This window comes from Ostrea edulis, chromosome 5 (assembly GCF_947568905.1).
Source record: "Ostrea edulis chromosome 5, xbOstEdul1.1, whole genome shotgun sequence".
In the NCBI taxonomy this organism is placed as follows: Eukaryota; Metazoa; Mollusca; class Bivalvia; order Ostreida; family Ostreidae; genus Ostrea; species Ostrea edulis.
In genome coordinates, this window is record NC_079168.1 from 79,419,749 (window position 1) to 79,435,447 (window position 15,699).

Genomic DNA, 15,699 nt, shown 5'->3' on the forward strand with positions numbered 1-15,699 from the left:
TAACTTTTAAACATGTACTTGCTGGTGCATGTTTATCAGACTTCAAATCCTGATGACATTCAAGATTCATGTTGCTTTTGAAATCCAAACGTCAAGGTCATTATCACAGTAAATACCTATTGCGGCCATTCAAAGCTTCATACTTATAAACTATATTAAGTACGTGCATGTTTTTACTTCGTGAATACAAACGTGCATAATTTTATCGATCACTCATGCCTTGACCATATTTACACAAATGTTCAGAACTTTGAAACAGGTGTCATCGAAACCTACTGGTCTGACCATAAAGTTACATGGATGAAGATATAATGTAAATAAATTATAACATTAACTTGTATTTCATTTTATGCATAAACACGTCCATAATTCAATATACAAATCCTTTGTAAACTATGCAATTAATACAATCATATATATTGTCCACAGAGGTTTGTTATAACTCATTATTTTACTTGGAAGTAAGTATTTTCCCTTTTCTTAAATGTTCTGTAACTTACTATTCATTTTTACTAAAATAGTGTTCACCTTCACAAATTAGGGTCGTTCCAATGAACACATTCCAAACTGCAACTCGGTCATACACATCTTTGATGCGTTTTTTATTTTGGTCCGGCGTCCGTCTGTTTGTCTGTCCTTCTGTAAACTTTTAACATATTCGACTTCTCAAGCTTCTGCCAAACTTGCCACAAAGCATGCTTGGGTAATGAGGATTTAAGTTTGTTCAAATGAAATGTCACGCCCTTTTTGAATTGGAGATAATAAAAATTTGTTGCATCGATTAAGAATCTTCTCAAGAACCACTTGGCCAATTTCTAACAAACTTGGCCCAAATCATCCTTGGGTAAAGTTGATTCAAGTTTGTTCAACAGTGACGCTCTCTGAAAATGCAAAAATGGAGTGGGGTCATTTAAAAATATTCTCAAGAACCACTGGATCAGAAAAGTTGAAACTTACATGAAAGCTTCCCAACATAATGTAGGTTCAAGTTTGTACAAATCATGACCTCAAGGGGTAGGGTGGGGCCACAATAAGGGATGAAAGTTTTACATACTGATATACATGTATAGGATAAATCTTTAAAAATCTTCTTAAGAACAACAGGGCCTTGATTACTCATTAATATGCAAGTATTCCCAGATAGTGCAGATTCAAGTTTGTTCAAAATGTGGTCCCGAGGGGTAGGGCAATACCACAATAGGGGATCAAAGTTGAACATGGAAAATATATGGGGAAAATCTTTTAAAATACTACAGCAGGGCTACGGATACTCAAATTAATATACAAGCATACCTACATGTAGGTAGTGCAAATTGAAGTTTGTTCAAATCATGGCTCCCGGAGGTAGGATGGGGCCATAATAGGGGATCGATGTTTTACATGGGAATATAAGGAAAATCTTTTAAAAAATCTTCTTCTCAAGAACAGCTATGGCTATGATTACGCATATTAATACGCAAGCATCCTCAGGTGGTGCAGATTCAAATACCTTCAAATTGTGGTCCCCGGGGTTGGGTGAGGTCACAAACGAGAATCAAAGTTTTACATGAGAATATAGAGGAAAATCTTTAAACATCTTCTAAATAACAGCATTACCATGATTAGTCATATCAATATGCAAGCATTCTCATGTGATGTATAGATTGAAGATAAATAAATCATGACCCCGGGATCAAAGTTTCATATAGAAGTATATAGGGAAGCATCTGTAAAAATCTTCGTCTCAAGAACAGCAGGGCGATGATTAGTCATAATATGACATGCAATCATCTTCAAGTAGTACAAATCCAAGTTTGTTTAATTAGGAGCCCCAGATGTAGGGTGGGAATACAGCAGGAGATCAAAGTCTGATATGAGAATATACAAGAAATTTGAATTTTATTTTTTTTCAAAATTAAATGGACCACACTAAATCATATCAAGATGCAATTGTTCCTAAGTTGTGTTGATTCAAATTTTTTTTATGTCCGTGACTTAAGTCGGGAGAAGGGGGGGGGGGGGGGCATATTGTTTTTGTCCTCTCTTTCTGAAACTTGAACCTTGCTCATAAGTTTTGAATGGTGAGTGATGGATTTTTCATACTTTAAATGTATTCCTTGTGACAAGACCTTTATCTTGATATCAAAGTTTTTGACCTTGACATGAGATAAGACTTATGAACTAAGATCTCCCCTTTCCACTTCCGTGCACAAGTCTGAGTACAGATGTACATGTTCGACAAAGTCTGCACTACTACACAGTGAGAAACAGAAACAAACTAATAAACTAATTCAAACTATAATTAGATAAAAACTGAAAGGCATTAATTATCTGTAAATACAAAATACATCGTTCTTTTTAAAACGACTTCTTTTTTAAACAAAAAAAAAAAAAAAAGAAAAAAAAAGAAGAGGAGATCAGATGCTACTCGCTTGGATATTCTATCAAACTTCATGTACTATATGAATTCATATGAAAATGATGATACATCACTATTCATTGAAGATTTCCAAGAGCATAATCGGTCCATTTCAACCTACAAGATATCACATGTAGATATTACATGTAGATATCACATGTAGATATCACATGTAGGTATCACATGTAGGTATCACATGTAGGTATCACATGTAGGTATCACATGTAGATATCACATGTAGATATCACATGTAGATATCACATGTAGATATCACATGTAGATATCACATGTAGATATCACATGTAGGTATCACATGTAGATATCACATGTAGGTATCACATGTAGGTATCACATGTAGGTATCACATGTAGGTATCACATGTAGGTATCACATGTAGATATCACATGTAGATATCACATGTAGATATCACATGTAGATATCACATGTAGATATCACATGTAGGTATCACATGTAGGTATCACATGTAGTTTTTAAAATAGACCCGACAATTTAGTTACCAGCAACTATAATCTACATAGCATCAGACCTCCTCCAAACAAGTATGACATAATAGAAAACAAAAACCAGTAAAAAGTCTGCTGCCTCTATGCCATTTTAAATTGTAAACCGACATATTGTAAAGATAAAACATAAAGCTAAATTTAATACCTAATTACAACTAATTTGAATGATTTATAGTTAGCAGTAAATACACCATTGCCATGGTGGAAATAGTCTCATGTAAATGTATTGTCATCCATATCCTCGTCGATATACTTAAATTTCTCAAACTGATCTCCATGGCCGATGTAGGAATCTCTCTGTTTTTTCCTCCCCTCGTCTACATCCTTTAAGTTCATTAACTTTTCCTCTCCATTGTGAGTGTCTCCATTGTGAATGTCAGGTGTTGACTTTTCATATTTTCTTCTACGTCTGAATGAATAGAATATGTGAAAGATGACAAAATCGGTGAATTGGTTTGGTAGATACAGCGAATAATATTCTACGAGGCAGGCTTGCATATATATCTATATATAATTCATAATATCCCTATTGTTACAGGGATAAAACCTGCACGGATTATAAGCTGTTTGGACAATTCTGAGTTTATTAGCTTTAATGGGGAACTTTATACCGGTATTAAGACATGAAACAAATTGGAGGGGTCAATATACTACATGTATATGAATTCATATGAAAATTATCTTCTTAAAACTGGTTATTGGGGTAAAACTCCTACAGAAAAAAACACTACGGAAAAGTGATTTTTGTTTAACAAAAACACACTATCAGTTCCGAATATTTTTTTTTAATTGAAAACGGTTCCTAGCAATATGACTAGAAATACTGCAGATAAACCCAGCCTTATTCACATGCTAGAAATAGCAGAGATTCGCGATCGCGAATATAAATCATCGTGAAACACTCAAGAATGTTAATCGTTGTGAACACATCTAATTCAACAATTCTTCAATAATAATGTCTGAGGCAGAACTAAAAAAAAATAATTACCTTTTTCTGCAAAGGACGATAACAAATCCCAAAACAACAACCAATGGTATCACCAGTAGAGACAACAGAGGCCACCAGTTCCGGTCCCCGACGCCTGCATTCGTGACCCGAATTTCCGGTCTGTTGTCATTTACAGTTAGATCAGAATCATTCATACCAGAGGAATTTGATAGAACTGTCGGTGGCAGGGTAGTTACCTGGGGAGGGGTAGGGAGAGGGGTAGTGGTAGGTGGGGGTTTAATGAATACAGGTTTCCCACAATCGAACTTAGAAAATTTCTTACAAACATTGAAGAATTCGTCACATTGCACGCTTGAAGATTGATTGCACTTTTTAAAAACTTGAGTTTTTGCATCTTCTGATAAATATAAAATACATTTTTGTAATATATGCGTCCTTTCCGGGCAAGTAAGGTTTGCTGGTGTAACACACAACAAGTGAGATATTGTGGGAGGGGGGCAAGGTGCTAAATCCAGAAAAAAACTCGCACTACATTGTCCAGCCCTACACGAGTCTGTATATTCAACCGCCGTCTGTCTGAAGCTTACTAAATCCGAGACCTAAAAAAAAAGAGATGAAATATCTATACTTGGGATGAAATAATTGTTGTATACTTTTGGGTTCAATTTGCATTATTGTGTCCATGAATATTGAAGCTAAAGCTTGAGGAAGACGATAAGCTGCAAGCTATGAGGAACAGAAAAATCGGAAACTATTACAACAACATTCCACTTTCATACAGAGGGTGATTCAGTGGTGTACAAATAATACAACATAACGAAAACAAGTGGTGTTCTAAATAGATCTGATAAACACGTAATGGTTAAAACAGACAGCTGAGATACATCGTAGTCATCAGGGAAAAGATACCGGTAGACAAAGAGCATAAACGAAACTTCTGTATGAAAAACAAATTTCCATTTGTACAACTTAATTAATAGTTTTCTGAGAGAGTCTTATGACCAATCGTTTGACTATTTGAGGCAAGTTTATTGTCCGAGTGACAGTCTGTCAGTATAGTTTATTGTCCGAGTGACAGTCTGTCAGTATAGTTTATTGTCCGAGTGACAGTTTGTCAGTATAGTTTCATTAACTGACTAAAGATGCGCCAAGTCATTCTTGTAAACTCATCAGGTAGTGTCTTACATCATTTCGGGGGAGGGGGGCACACTCACATTTAACGTATCTCTGGTTGTGTAATACATCCACAACACTTACACACATCGTCTATTTCACAACACTTACACACATCGTCTATTTCACAACACTTACACACATCGTCTATTTCACAACACTTACACACATCGTCTATTTCCACAGAATGAGCACACCAGAAGGGAGAAATTCTGCACTCGACCCAGGATTGGGGTAAGTTTATGCACTCGACCCAGGTTTGGGGGTAAGTTTATGCACTCGACCCAGGCTTGGGGTAAGTTTATGCACTCGACCCAGGCTTGGGGGTAAGTTTATGCACTCGACCCAGGCTTGGGGGTAAGTTTATGCACTCGACCCAGGCTTGGGGGTAAGTTTACGACATAAAGAGGGCAAAACTTTGCAATCGATCTGGAGCAATTTTGGGGAAAGATGATGACAAAGAATTTAAAGAAAAATGTTATTTGAGTATATTATGAAATTCATTGAAAAGTACAAAAATATATAAAAGTAATGATATGATTATAAGTTTATTGTAATATATTGGTATTGAAGATTTACGGTCGTGTTTATAATTGCACCGCCCGTGCCGGTTTGTATCCACTAAGACAACCATTGAAAGTCTAATATATATGATACACGATTCCACAGTTTGAAAAGTTTACAAGTTGCTTTGTCACCTCACAGCCAGTGCTCTTGTGATAATCATGATCCACGTGATATTGAAGAGAACTGTTGCATTTTCAAAAAATAAATAAATAAAAAATAAAAATCTCAAGTCATGATTTTTTTTTTTTTTTTGTTTCGTTTGATTCTTTGTTTGACTGTTTGTTTTGGAGAATATTTCACCCATGTAGAGATATCGTCTGCTTTAGATGGAGTGTAACAAAGAAGATGGGTGAACTTGGCGAACAATAAGCCTATTCATGATTGGGCACCGGTCGAGAATCGGAAGTTTAAAATCTGCATTGATGGTACCCGTAGCTACAATAAATACAGTACCGTACTAAAACACTGTCCAAAATATTTAGAATTCATTTGATATATAGATCCTACTTCAAAGAATGATATTTAATCTAAATCATCATCAGAATTTGTTTCACTGGCAGCATCATGTATATCAGACATTAAGCAGTTTTTAACACATATAATTGCACTGATGCCTGGAGTACCTAAGGTACCAACTGACATTACATAATTATATGCTCGCAACATCCGACAGTATGTTCTCCGCATTTCCATTGAAATACATGTATTAACTGATGTGAATGAGAAACCTCACATGTTTTGTGGTGTAAATCAAACGTGGAATAGCATTTTCTGTATGGTGCAGTATTAATGCTTTGATTTGGATTCAGTTTTCCCCCTACAAATGTTTTTGAACAGCATTTACAACCTACTGGTACTATTATACCATATATGATAAAGGCATCAGTTCTCGCCTCTTTTGGTACAACTCTGAGGCAATTATAGAAAGCACATTTGCTGTTTCATTTCCCAGCAAATACAAATGGGACAAGAACAGACACTTGATTTGCTTTTGTTTTGTACTGAACTGTAGTTCACTGTGCCTTTTAGACAGTCTGCATGTTTGGCTTTTGCCATGATCTCTTCAATTAACTTCTTAAGCATTGTTGAAATTGTTCTCTTTAACTTTCCTTTAAGTTGACATTTATATAAACAACATCCATACTTCACAGGAGGTCCCATACTTGTTTACATTTATTCACTGGCTGCATGTTGGAATCTATTACTTGTGATTGTCATTAAGACTGCATAAACTTAGCATAAAATGCCAGAGACAAATAATTATGGCAAGTCTATTCATTAATAACAAGAAAAAAATAGGTAGGAAAAATTGGTATTCGAACCACTGATATGCAATCTGCAATTTGTCCAAAACTTCAGTGAAACTGCCACTATACCACCTCGGCTATCCATCTCATGAATATTTTCCGAATTTCAAGCTATCTAAAGTTACCCGTCGTGGACATAGAAATTTTCTTGATAATACGACAGAAGTTATACACAAGAAGTAATTTTTTTCATAGAGTGGGTCAAGTCTCCATACTTTTATTTACAAAACATATTACACCTGAACATGTACTAACATATTTTACTTAGTTAACAATGGAGACTTGGCCCACTCCATACGAAAATATGCTTAGAAAAGTCAAATTTACTGTTATTTTGTGCGTTTCGCGTATAGGTGATTATAAGTAGGATTTTTTCAATGTTCCTTTGAAATGAGAATACATCATATAATCTATTCTCAAATTATATTCAAAATTGGTGTGGGGAATTAAATTGTAAATGCAGCTCATGCAAATTCCAGCCTCTCCTGCCTAAATCTTAAAGTTTTGATCTAACTTCTAACTATGCTTCTAAGCTTATATGTACAATTTTAACTGTTTTATTTTTACTCCGCTCTGTCTCTTAGGTATGCATATTTATTTATTCTATGTATATATCCATATTTTTATGTTTGTGTTGCAAACTGTTTTCAGTTATGCATGCTCATCTTAATATATCTAGTCCCTGTGTATATATATGCATGACTTGTGATGTCTGTATACAAGTATGCGTCCTGTTTTATTTCAAATTTCTGTTTTTATGTCTATGCATGCAATTATATATCATTAGTGCTTTGTGGGGTTTTTTTTTTTAATGCTATATAGTCGGTTAAAGAGCTCTTAGCTCATGTTTATTGTTTACCTGTATATAGTTTTCCGACTTTAAATAAAAATTACTTACTTACTTACTTTTTTTTTAATGAGCACATCGAAAAGCATTTTTGGAAACTATGGATCGATTGTTTTAACTAGAATACAATTTTTTCTTTTTCTGGAGAGTTTCAATTTTAACTTTGATATTTGTCCCTCTGTGGGTTCTGGGCTCGATAAAGTCACCCATCTTCTTTTGGCCAATTGCACATGATTCTCAAGGCCGTACAAGTGACTGTTCGCCTACTCCGATTTAAGGTCACATCCGAAAGACCCAGTGACTTCCACCTCTTAGCGAAAGGTTGATTGATTGTTTTCACGTCTCATCAATATTTTTTCATAATGAGACGTCACCAGCTGCAAGTGAAGTACCACAAATTTAGACCTATGCCGTAGCAGTGAGGGTTCTTTATCGTCCCAACGCCTGTCGCGACACGGGACCTCTGTTATTGAGGTCACATCCAAAAGACCCGTGATTCTCACTTCTAAATGCAGACCATTTGGCGAACGAGCAACCACTACCTATTTTAACGTCTTAGATTTGTCGCGGCCATGGCATGAGCAGGGCTCGAACCACAGGCTTTTATATCGCTTGGGTTCGGATGAACTCTTTAACTGTAAATTCGAACCAAAGCGATATGATTATACCTGGGACCGCGACTGGTGGAAAACAAGTATTGTTGCTCCGCGACCGAGAATCGAACCCAGGAGTTCCACTGTAAAGCAAGCGCCTTACCCACTAAGTTACCGGTTACACGACCAGTTGATTTTTTTGGTAACAATTACAAAAACAGGAGGGTGACAGGGAAAAGTAAACGAAGTGAGTTTACGTCTTCTCTAAAAGTAGTCCAAAGATTGAAATATTGGTGCAGAGAACATGTAATGACTGTAGAGAGTTTCGATAGACAGATGCTGGAATGTGAACTTAGATGACTGTAGAGAGTTTCGATAGACAGATGCTGGAATGTGAACTTAGATGACTGTAGAGAGTTTCAATAGACAGATGATGGAATGTGAACTTAGATGACTGTAGAGAGTTTCAATAGACAGGTGCTGGAATGTGAACTTAGATGACTGTAGAGAGTTTCAATAGACAGATGCTGGAATGTGAACTTAGATGCAACAGACAAAATTGGATTCTTGTCATGCACATGCACTGAATTCGGTATCAGGCTCAGAACTCGTACCCAGAATTTTGGGTACAACTTCTCCAGAAGAATTCATACTCAAAAATATTTGGGTACGAGTTCTCCTGGAGAAAAACTTTTTGTCAATTTACCAAATAAAACTGTTGGTACGCGTTCTCCTGGGTACGAGTTCTCTAGAACTCCTGAATTCTGGGATGAATATATATATATATATATATATATATATATATATAATACGAAAGTGAGGTGTAATAACAATATATATAGTCATAACTATAGTCTATTAATATCATTGTTATTACACCTCACTTTGGTATTATACACAGTATGTTGATATGTTGTGTCAAAAAAGAATTTGAATTGTTGATGTTTACAAAGAATGAAAAATCCATGTAAATGGTGTTTGAATATGTTCGCGCTAAGTGGAAAAATGGGGAAAAAAAGTTTTGTAAACTGTCTGCATGCACTTTAAGCGATAACTTTATTTCAAAAATTTGTGTAAAGTGAAAGATTATTTTATGTAACACCATTAATGAAACTTTGATAAGTTAATCTACCTTCCATTTCTGATAAGCAAACTCAATTCTTTCTAAAAATAAAACAACAAAAAGTGCGAAAGAAAAACAGACTTTACCACGAGAGTAAGACAGTTTCTTGGTTTCAGACATTTCACAGATTGTTGTCTGAATAAGATCGTCATGATGTATAATACAGATTTGTTATTGAACACCAACAGGGGCCGCAGGGAGAACACGCAAATCAAATATTTCTTAGAATGCATCCTCCAACACACAGTTGTGTGTTTTTTATTTTCAGTAGATCAACCAATTCTCAAAATTTGGATGGCAGCCTACACTAAGGTGTATTTGATGAGAGCAGGTGTATGTTTATTTCGTTTGTTGGCATTGTTTCTACAAGCAAGTTTAAAGAGAGATCACGATGACTTCATCAACAATGAAAATGTAGAAGTACAACAGAGTCCGAAATTAACTTTTTCAAGTCTGGCCTAGCCTTAGAGCTGAAAACAACCCAGCAAATCAAACACTACAAGATACGAAGTAAGAAGAAGCGGGACGTCACGTACAGCAGACGATTCAAAGTCACGTGAATTTGTCACAGGGAACTTTGGTCGTGAAATATATAGATAAGTACTCAGTCTACTAACTTCAAAAAAAAACAAACCCGGTGTCACTGACTATATCCGCTGGGTAATTAGCTTAATGATTGTGGGAGCACGAATTCAGTTAATTAACGGTCTTGGTCCTCATCCAATTTACATGTACTATATCAAACGTCGGTGAGTTCACACACGGCGTTGGCGAAGTGGGAAGAAAACACCTCGCCTACGTCTATAAAGTCTCAATTTAAAAAATCTCAAGAAACATTTCCGTTTCTTAGAATAATATCGATACAGGGGGGATAAGGCTTTAATCTCTTGCCTCTTAGATTGGCAAAGTTAAATTTAGAACACAGAATTCCTGAGAAGATCTAGGAAGAAAATAGACTAGATAACTGCATGTAGTAATTTGTTTACTAACGCGTAACACATCTTAGATCTCCATCATATGCAGTGTAACTCACATACAAAATGTTGTCTTAATCAGTACAATAACATTATGTTAATTCAATCCACTTCTAGTCATCCATCGGTCCTCTAGATTGTGGAATATAACTATACAATGTTGTTAACATACAGATCTATACTCTCTAACAAACATTTTATCTAATCAGATTTAAATATATATATATTTGAGCGGGCGACTATCATTACGTTAAAAATTCATTTTTCAGTATTTACTATTTGATAAATCTATTAATGGGGCAACCACGAACAGCAATGTAAATATTCACATCCTGTGGAAGATTTTTAATATTAATTCCATTTAAACTTAGTTTTACACACCCGGATATCATATAACATAGCAAAGAAAACCAGACTGTACAATGCCCACACACAGAACAATACAACATTTACACTCCATGTACATACACGCATTGCTCAGATACTAGCGTTTCTTTATGTTCAGTTACACTGGTAATCGCTTTTATATATGGTAAATGAAGACATTTTAACAATGGTTTGTTAAACCTTTTACTATTTATATGTTTACTGTTAGGATTACACAGAAGATATATCCAAATGATTTGCAATTCTAGAAGAGTTAAACATGTTAAAGTGAAAGTAGGACCCCGACAGGTATTAGAACGTATAATACCATGGATATAAATAATAGATATATTTAGAACATATTGTGCACTTAACATGCATTTACCTGTATTTGTTCGACAATAATCCATGTGAAAGACATGATGACACTCCAATGTGAGACCATTACCAGCCCACATTTCCTCGCCGCCTTTCGCTCAGAAGTAAATAAAGCGACGCATTCTCCTCAGAAGCTTGGTGGTTGTTATCACAAGTCTCTGATGCCTGAAAGCATATCGCTGCCTTCTCTAAAAGTTACTTCTTTCGGTTTACACACACACTCCCGTGCAGTATGGTGTGGTGAATCGCATACGCAGAGCCTCGCATTGATCAGAAATGCACGCAGCGAGACTCAGGTAACTACAAACTTCTCACGTAATACTTTAACTAATTAGCTATACTAATGCCTGCTTTCGGAAGTTTCAAGAGTTTCGTCCTGGGACTGTATTTCTCTCCAGGTTGTCTCCGGTTCGGATAGGGCTAATTCAGGACGCGGGTCATAGATCAAAGATCGGAACACTTCGTTCAACAGGTGAACGCGGGATAATCGTTTGTTAAAAGCACAATGGACGTGTCAATATCCCGTCCCTTTAACAACTGTTGGAGTTCTTTATGACGAATTTTATTCATCAATTTTCGTCCCTTATCAGTATCTGTACTATAAGAATACCGTGTGAAATCTTTATACACTCTTTGTAAGTGCATGTGGTGAAAGAGATAATCTACGTGCGCGCGTATGTGTGTGTGTATATATATATATATATATATATATATATATATATATATATATATATCCAATAATAAAAGTCGCTATATATATATATATATATATATATATATATGTGTGTGTGTGTGTGTGTGTGTGTGTGTTACATAGTGAATATTTTTAAGTTCCTGTGAACCCCCCCCCCCCCTAATTCTGTAGAACTTTCATTCATATTTTATTGGCCATTGCATGAATTTGTAACGAAAATAGTTAATGTATGTAAAATCCTGCTAACAAATTAAACTTAAAAATCAATATACCCGAGTATATACATTGGCTCACAGAATTAGTTCAAAACTTTGAACAGAACATTTTAATTTATTTTCTGCACCATTGAAAGTAAATAACCGGATTTGGATTTACGTTGTCAAAAGCCATTTATTTGCAGTATAATTGTCGAATAAATTGGTTTCAATTGGATATCATGTGATGCAAGTGATCGACAGCGTCCCAGTGTGAATCGGAGTGTAATGGGTTTTGTTTTTTTTAAATAACATGTAGAAGGATTTATATGCTTGGTTTGCAATGCCCTCGAGGTGTATTTCAGACGCTGGTAAATTGAGCAGCAATTTCCAGTATTATCAACGCCCAACAACATTTTATTTCATTTACATTGTAGAAACATATGGAGCGCCAAATTAACATAAACTCAAATAATTGAAGATATCTTCAATTATTTGAAGATATCATCAATTCATTTCATGCGCGCAACAATTGAATTAAAGATCTCTTCAAATAATTAATGATATCTTCAATTCTGAATTATTGCGCGCATTAATTGAATTGATGTTAGCATTAATTCTTCAGCTGAATTGATAAGCGCTTTAATTGAATTAAAGATCTCTTCAAATGAATTAATGATATCAACGATATGAATTGGTGCTCGCTACAATTCAATTGAAGAGAGCAATCATTGATATAATGCGTGCATTAAATCAATTAATGAGAGCAATAATTGAATTGATGCACGCACTAATTCATTTGATGAGAGCAATAATTGATTTAATGCGCGCATTAATTCAATTATTGCTCTCTTCAATTGGTTAATGATATCTTTAATTCATTTGAAGAGAGCAATAATTAGAGAGAGCAACTATATAATCAAAGATATCTTCAATTCAACATATCCACAATTCAATCAATGATATCTTTAATTGAATTGTTGCTCTCTTTAAAAGAATTGATGCGTGCATTAATTCCTTATAAAAAAGCATTGTAAATAATTAAAGATACCTTCAATTGAATTAAAAGATCATCAAATTATTTATACTGAACTCTAAATTAATTATTGCGAGCAATATTTCTACTAAATTGATGCTCTCATCAATTGAATTGAAGAGAGCAATAATTGAATTAATGCGCGCGTCAAATATATTATTGTTCTCATTAATTCAATTAATGCGCGCGTCAATTGAATTGAAGAGAGCAATGATTGAATTAATGCGCGCATTAAATAAATTATTGCTCTCATTAATTCAATTGATGCGCGCATGAATTCAATTGATGAGAGCAATAATTGATTAAAGAGAGCAATAATTGAATCGATGATATCTTCAAATAATTGAAGATATCTTCAATTATTTGAGTTTATGTTAATTTGGCGCTCCATAGAAACGTGACAACTTTGGGAACAGGTAGAAATATCAATATGAAAATTAATAATCCAACTTTTGATAAAATGATTTAGATTAGTACGGTGTGCTGTTGTAGTACTATGTATGTAGTCAGTGGCAGATTCAAGGGGGCGCATCCGGCGACCCCCCTCTCCCATTAAATTTTCAAATTTAAGGTAGCCCGTGGTCTCGTTTAGAAAAATGTAAACGATAAAAGCAATAATTCCCTCCACTCTCAGAGAAATAAATAACAAAATCTTTTGAATTATTGAGTTACTTTTACTGGGAGAATATACATCCCCCAAACCCTTAAAATTTGCGTCATTTGATTAATTTCACCTTTATTATTAAGCATGACAGAAAATAGTAAAAATTACTACATAGGAGATATATTTCACGCTCTATAAAATCTGTGAAGTCCAGGTGTTCCCGGGGGCTTCGCTCCCTGAGCCCCGTCCAGGGCGAACTACCGAGGGCCTCAAGGCGGCCCCCAGACCCCCTGTCTCATTAAGTTGCACCCCCTCCTAACCGCAATTCCTGGATCCGCCCCTGGTAGTACTATGTATCCACTTAGTGGATTGAAATTCCCGACACGAAATGCACTTCCATTCCGATGCTCTCAAGGACGTCCGCGTTAAAATTCTGGTTCAATTGACACACTTTGTACACATGAAATGTGTCTAGGCTTATATTGATTGATTTTATCATGGATATTTCGTGTACTGAAAATCGTAGGTTAATTTGTCAGCGCTTATCATCACGATAATACATCCAAACTCTCCACCGATCCTACATGTAGAATCACTAGGATTTCCCACAGGCAAGATATAATAGCCTGTGCTCCGTGATCGCTTTCAGTTACTCACCGAGTTTGATGGCTGACAAAGAACGTCACAATAATGATCCTATTCCAATGCAATCGATTTATTTATCACATTTTTTTTTTTGGCGATATATATGAACAAAACTTTCATTTTAGTTTCCATATTTTTGGGGAGTAAAATTAAAAAAAAACAACAACAAACAACATGAGATATTATTTTTTAGTTCAGTTTAAGAGTTCGAGGATAAGAAGATGTACAATTTAAAGAGAATGGAGAGGGAGTCATTTGTTTATCCACTAGTACCGGTGTTATAGAGCCAGATTTCCCCCATAGTGAGACTTCCCCCGGAGTCTGGCTCTAGAGTGAGCCTTCCCCCCAGAAATCTGGCCCTAGAGTGAGCCTTCCCCCCAGAAATCTGGCTCTAGAGTGAGCCTTCCCCCGGTAGTCTCGCTCTAGAGTGATCCTTTCCCCCTGCAGACTTACTCTAGAATAAACCTTACCCCCCAGGGGGAAGACTCACTCTAGAGCCATAAAACCCTCTTGAAGTCTCGCTCTAGAGGGACACCCCCGCTTTCATCCTCTCCTGCGCAAATTATGAAATAAATTTTAGTTTATCGGATAGGGAATTACTTACCTACCTACCTTTGCATACCTCTCTACCTATACCTACCTACCTCTCTACTTACCTACCTACCCGGCTGAAATTGTGCAAGTTTAAAAGCATAACCGATATTTGTACGCAGATGAGAAGAAACATAAATTCGAAATTTCCTCATTTCATTTTTCAATCTTCTAAAACTAACCAAGGCATAGGTATTGTGTGGGACAAAGTTCAAGGTCTATGACTTATTAATTCCAATGTGTTTTATTGACCGTTTTCTTCTCTTGAGTTTAATGAACGACTTAAGCAAAATCATTTAGTGCCCTGCCGGGGGTTCTCCTGCTCTAGAGTTAGCCTTCCCCCAGGGGGAAGGCTCACTCTAGAGCCAGGCTTCCGGGGGGGAGGGGGAGTGTGTGTCTCATTATGGCTCACTTTACAACACCGGAACTAGAAAAACATCAGAGAAATCCAGATTCTTCTCTAGATGCTGAAAATTGAAACGTTAAAAATCAGGTCAGAAGCTTGTCCTGATAATCAGAAGCTTGTCTTGTTCGCCAGTAGTTTGACTTGGCGGTCAGAAGCTTGACTTGGTGGTCAAGCTCGATTCTCTGTCGATTACATATTCACAAAATATCGTCATCCTTGGAAATAAAAATACATAATGTACGTTTTTGAGTGTTACATGTGTAGTAAATGAGCAGTATTTCTCGTATTGTACGTCGTGCATTTCATAATATTTAACAAAGGGTACCTCCC

The 15,699-nt window shown here is 35.8% G+C and overlaps 1 protein-coding gene across 1 annotated transcript; it reads right to left on the reverse strand.

Annotated features, from left to right (window-relative positions):
• Positions 1 to 2,990: 2,990 nt before the first annotated feature.
• LOC125650095 (uncharacterized) lies at positions 2,991 to 15,362 on the reverse strand. Its single transcript, XM_048878056.2, has 3 exons — positions 11,207 to 15,362; positions 3,911 to 4,470; positions 2,991 to 3,331 (listed from the first exon to the last, which is right to left on the reverse strand). Exons 1-3 carry the CDS (start codon positions 11,264 to 11,266, stop codon positions 3,136 to 3,138), a joined length of 816 nt encoding a protein of 271 aa, XP_048734013.2. The 5' UTR covers positions 11,267 to 15,362; the 3' UTR covers positions 2,991 to 3,135.
• Positions 15,363 to 15,699: the final 337 nt, after the last annotated feature.